General features: G+C 38.6%; 1 protein-coding gene across 1 annotated transcript; it reads right to left on the bottom strand.

Annotated features, from left to right (window-relative positions):
• On the bottom strand, positions 1,640–4,941 carry LOC109207414 (pentatricopeptide repeat-containing protein At2g02750). The gene has a single exon (XM_019370325.1). The coding sequence runs from the start codon at positions 4,799–4,801 to the stop codon at positions 2,945–2,947; it is 1,857 nt and encodes a 618-aa protein (XP_019225870.1). The 5' UTR covers positions 4,802–4,941; the 3' UTR covers positions 1,640–2,944.

Below are 5,555 nucleotides of genomic sequence, written 5' to 3'. Positions count from 1 at the left end.
AATTAACGCTTCCCCTTCGTGATAATGACTTACGATTCAGGTATGTTTTCTGTAACAATTTTATGTAAGATTATCATCTTCAAGATTCTGGTATGAATTAAGTGTATGTTTACACTTCCAACAATAGGTTCTGAAGCCCATGCTTTTGATATTCGAGGGTAGAGTGCGTTACACTGGTCTCAGTGATGGTATTAAATAACTAGGTCCAAACAGGTATGTGAACTTGGTTTCCAAGATCAGATCAACCTTGTTATTTATTGTCATAAGAAAATTTGTATGTGAATTTCCAACATTATCTTGCTCTAACAGTAACCAAATCGGTCTACAGAGTTGGATTCAAAATTTTGAGTTAGTTAGTGAGTCAGTAGCCAACATAGGATTTTGTTCAAGCAGTTTTAGTCTATTATCACAGTTCGGCGTTTATGTTAGATTTGGTGTCGGGGTTGTGGAGAGGGGGAAGTCTAATGCTTTGCTTCATCTTTCAAATTGATTACTTTGCATTATTTTCGAACAATATCAACCTATTGGATACATGTCCTTTAGAAATATATTTAGTAAATTTCAGGCAAAATAGAGTCAAATGACACCCCTTGTAATTACGTGTTTCTGCCACTGACCGTATTCAATGGTCAATTATGATAAACATGTGCATACTTACATATACACATATATTTCAAAATTAGATATTGTTCAAGTCGAAAGTAGTAGATGGTGTTGAGCTTATAATTCCAAGAAATGTTGAGCTTACTCATTCTTTTGAATTTCTGAAATGTTTACTTTGTGGCTTGATATCTTGAAATATGGTGTAGGTCAAAGGAATTATGTATTGGCAAAAATGGAGATGACCCAAAAGTAGGACCTATAGACATTGTTGAAGCATTCAGGGGAAGTCATGGCGGGATTGCAACTCAACTGACTGGCAGCTTGATGCAGTAGATGTCTATCCAATTACAGGAGATGTTTTCTTTCCAACATGTTTTGCATCCTAATCAATCAACTGCGTCTCAATTCCAATTTAGTTGACATGACAATTTAGAACTACATCTTACACATTTTTGATCGTCTCAACATTCAAATGTAACAACCGCGCGCCCTCCCTTTTCTTCATTTAAACCCTAAAGATCAACCGTTCCGGGGACCGAGCAGGCCTGACTAGCGGCAGAGCAGCTTGATTGGAGCAACTCTTTGCGCATGAAGCATAGGATCACCATGGATAATCTTCATGGAACCTGTGCTGTTAGAGATACTAGGTACCCGGTGGGGTAGTCGAAGTGCACACAAGCTGGCCCGAACATTTGTCCAACTCTTTGAATCGAAGATAAGTCATTTGTGCGATTGCCCTCACAGATCTCATCTCTTGCTTCATCTTTGAACCACTAAACATTTTCAATAACTCTTTCAGAATTTGAGGCGAATGTTTCAGCTTCGATTTCAAACATTTCACTAGGAGCACTGGTACTGGATACAAGAAGTCTCGCTGCAGCTATGTCAGGTGTGTGGCTGCTGATAACTGAATGGTTAAGGAGAATGCTCTGGTTGGAGCTGATAGAGTTATGCTCTGATTGCAGCTCATAAAGCTGGCAAGGACATCTACACGGTTATATAGTGCAAGAACCCTATAAAACAAACGACAGTAAGCTGGCCTACAAAAGCATATCTTTGTGCTTATACAATTTAATTCCAGCGGTTTGACACTGAAAAAAAAAAGGAAGAAGAAAAATTCCAGCGGTTTGGCATATCAACAGAGATTCCCCTACTAATGGTGTTTATGTCTAACTGTTTGGAGCTTCAGTTTGCCTACAAACCTCTCAAGAATGAACATTAATGACTAGTTTGAGTACATCAAAAGTCTACAATTTTAGGAGAGAATTTAAGATGAACTTACAGTCACATGCCATCATCTTGAGACACATGATAACCTACATAACGTGAGGTCCATCATAAGCTACTACGACTGGTCACCTTTCATTCCAGCAGCACGGATGCTTCCATGTTGATTGGCTTTCTAGTGCAATCAAATTATTGTCTGCAAAGCACCTGTGATCAGAACAGTATACCATTCCTTAAGAACTTTACAGCTAAAATTGGCCATAAAGCCAGTTCTTGAAGGATGCAAAGGGATTTGGTTTTGACTGCATTTCTGTTTTATCCCACATCTAGCTTGGCCACCTTTCCTGTCCCCCAAGGGGGTCAGCTATTCTTAGCTACTGATAAGCTACTATTATCTTGAGATAATAGAAGTTGTTGATGCCAATTTCAAGGTTTTCCACCTCTGCACCAGGTTATTGGTGTGCAAAGTGACAAAACTGATTCAATAATATCCAGGCAAATGAGAACAAAATTGGACACTTCCAGAATCAGTAGAGTTGCAATAACAAGAGAGGCTTTCTCATGGATGAGCTAAACACTACACTTGCAGTTAAGAGACAACTTCGGATGGTTAATCTAGACCAAATAGTCAGAAAAACCTGACCATATAAATCACATTCAAAATAATACTAGAATGATTTGACCTTTACTTATATATGTTTCCTGTTACTTTTTGTATCGCTATTTGCCCATCCTAATTGAAGGAAGCTGACTGGGAAAGGACTTCACAAACAATTGCTTCGGCAACACATGGTGCCATGAAGGTCGTCACACCAATAACACAGTAGCTTGATGCAACTCTTCGTACTGCCTTGCTTCCAAGTCAGTTCACAGGATCTGTGACAAGTGGCGAGGTTAATCAAGTGTTTGTGCGATTGCACTTAGTGATCTCATCTCTTGCTTCATCTCTGAACCACCAACTTCTTTGACATTCAATTTTGGATTTTCTTGAACAAGGAATGTTGGGGCAGTGATGCAAGTCAAAAATAAGAGCGAGACCCAGGTCATGCACATCAGGCATAAGATCCAACAGTAGTCTGTTTGACCAGTTTTAACATGTAAAAGATGTTCCTTTTTATGTCACTCCTACAGCACTGTAGCCTGGTAGTTTTTCGAGTCCCCTTTCATTGATTGTTTCTCTGATTCGTTCAGCATCGTCCCATCTTCCTTGTTTAGCATAAAGGTTGGATAAAATTACAAAGGGAATAGGGTTTTCTGGCTCCAATTCTGAGAGCTTTTTGGTCATTTCTTCTCCCATCATGGCGTTACAGTAAAGCTCAGATGCTGCTAATAAAGAAGCAAAAACAGATGCTGAAGGTTTGGGAATGAGCTGCAAAAGTGCTTTAGCTTCATCCAGCTGACCAGATCGAGCAAGTAGATCAACCATAATATTAAGTTGCTTTAGAGTTGGGGTTAAGCCAAAATCTGTGATCATCAAGTTAAAAACTTGCCATGCTTTCTCTAGCTTAGCAACGTGGCTGCACACAGATAAAATGCAATTCAGAGTAGCTGAATTTGGTTGTACTTTCTCCTTTAGCATCAGAGAGAACATTTCTAAAGCAGCTTCACCTTCTCCATTCCTTCCATACCCTGAAATCATTACATTCCACACAGCTGGATCATCATATTTTACTTCCAACTTATCAAAAACCTTCCGTGCCAAAGAAAATTGCCCACATTTCATGTACATATCAATGATTGCGGTGACAACAAATTCATCAATCGCGCTTCCTGCCCTAAGAATATATCCATGAATCTCCTGGCCACAACGGAGTGAGGATAGGGACGAGCACGCCGTCAGAAGGCTAGTAATAGATTTCATACTGGGAACAACACCAGCAGAAAGCATTTTTCTGAAGAACATAAAAGCTTCAGCCTCTTTTTGCAGCAGAGAAAACCCAATGATCATTGAATTCCATGTAGCTGAATCTGGTTTCAATCCTTCCGATTCTAATTCCACGAATAGCTCAACAGCTTTCTCTGTTTGCTCATTCGACATCATTCCTGTAATCATCGAATTCCACGTTATCAAGTTCCTTTTTTCACCCATCTCTTTGAACATTTCATATGCACATAACCAAAGAGCACATTTCGAATACATGTCTACAAGTGCAGTCCCCACCATTGTATGAGATTGTAACTCGACTTTCACAATAAACGCATGGACTTGCCTACCAAACTTCACATTCTTAAGATTAGCAGTAGCAGAAAGAACAGATATTAAAGTTACTGCATTCGCTTCTTCGTCCAGTGACTTTTTCATCTCCTTAAACACACTTAGGACCACTTCATCCACCCCATTTTGCAACAGCCCAGAAATAAAAGCATTGTAGCACACCACATTCTTATTTTGAACCAATTCAAACAACCTCGTAGCAGAAACACAATCAGCACAATTCAAATACATAGTCAAAAGTGAAGTAGCTGCATATATGTCCATTTCCACACCAATCTTTATAGCCCAGCAATGCATTTGAACGCCATGATTACTATTCACACACCCTGATAAAATACTAGCTATAGTAACTGAATCCGGCTTAAACTGTAAACCACTAAATAACCTCCCAAACATCCGAAAAGCTTCAAAATGATACCCGTTTTGGGAAAACCCAGAAATGGTAGCGTTTACTGAAGTAATATTTGGTTGAGGAATTTCGTCGAACAGCTTTAAGGCACTACCCACTAAGGTGAGTTTCATGTACATATCAGTAAGAGATGTGGCTGCGTACACATCGGTGCCGAACCCGTATTTAATCAAATGAGTATGGAGTATTTGCCCTTGTGGGATAGCCTTTAGCTTGGCGCAGGCATTGAAGAGACAGGGGAAGGTGAATTTGGTGGGAACAAAAGAAGAAGAGTGGAGCTGGTAATACAAGTTAATGGCTTCTTTGTACAATCCATTGGCTACCAATTTTGTTATTTGATTCTTCATGGATTGTTCCCTTCATAGTAAGCATTAGAAACTGAACCAATACTCTCTCTTTCGGGTCTGTCTTTGTCGGAGAGATTTGACTAGTGTTGGGCTCGGTCGGGCAGATCCGCGGATGTAAATGTTAGGTCTAAAGGAGGAACTCAAATGGATTAGTCCCGCCGTTCTTTTCTTTTTGGGAGTTTCATATTGGAGTGTTTGGAACTAGCATTAGAGTCCCGACAAAAGAACCCGTTTGGATTAGCTCATTGTAAATAGCTCATAAGATTGAAATAATAAAATGAAATTAATTTTTTAAGTAAGTATTTACGTGTTTAGATAGATGTGCTGAAACAGTTGATGTGTTTGGTTGAAAAGTACTGAGAAACAGTTCTTTTATTAAAATGACTAAACTACCCTTAAAATTTTACAAAATATTATAAATTAAGAGATTCTTTGTAAAGAAAATGATGAACACCGAATATAGAATGAAGAGAAAGTTAGAAAGTTTATTTTGGGAAAAATATTTTATGAATCAAAAAAATATTACTAAGGATAAACTAGTAAAGCCTTGGTCAAATTAAAAGTGCTTACAAGTTGAAAAGCCATAAGTTGGGAGTGATCAACTTATGACTTATGACTGATTTTAGCTTATAAGTATTTGTCGTATAAGCACTTTTGATGTTTACCAAATGCGCAGATAAGCTAAAATGTGCTTAGAAACTAGTTTGACAAGCTTATAAGCTTAGCCAAACACCCTCTAATTTGGAAATTAGAG

The sequence above is a fragment of the Nicotiana attenuata genome, chromosome 2 (assembly GCF_001879085.1).
Source record: "Nicotiana attenuata strain UT chromosome 2, NIATTr2, whole genome shotgun sequence".
Classification (NCBI taxonomy): Eukaryota; Viridiplantae; Streptophyta; class Magnoliopsida; order Solanales; family Solanaceae; genus Nicotiana; species Nicotiana attenuata.
This window is presented reverse-complemented; position numbering and strand designations above follow the sequence as displayed.

Excerpts from the sequence above, each read along its gene's own strand:
- LOC109207414 (XM_019370325.1), bottom strand. The coding sequence starts at position 4,801 with ATGAAGAATCAAATAACAAAATTGGTAGCCAATGGATTGTACAAAGAA.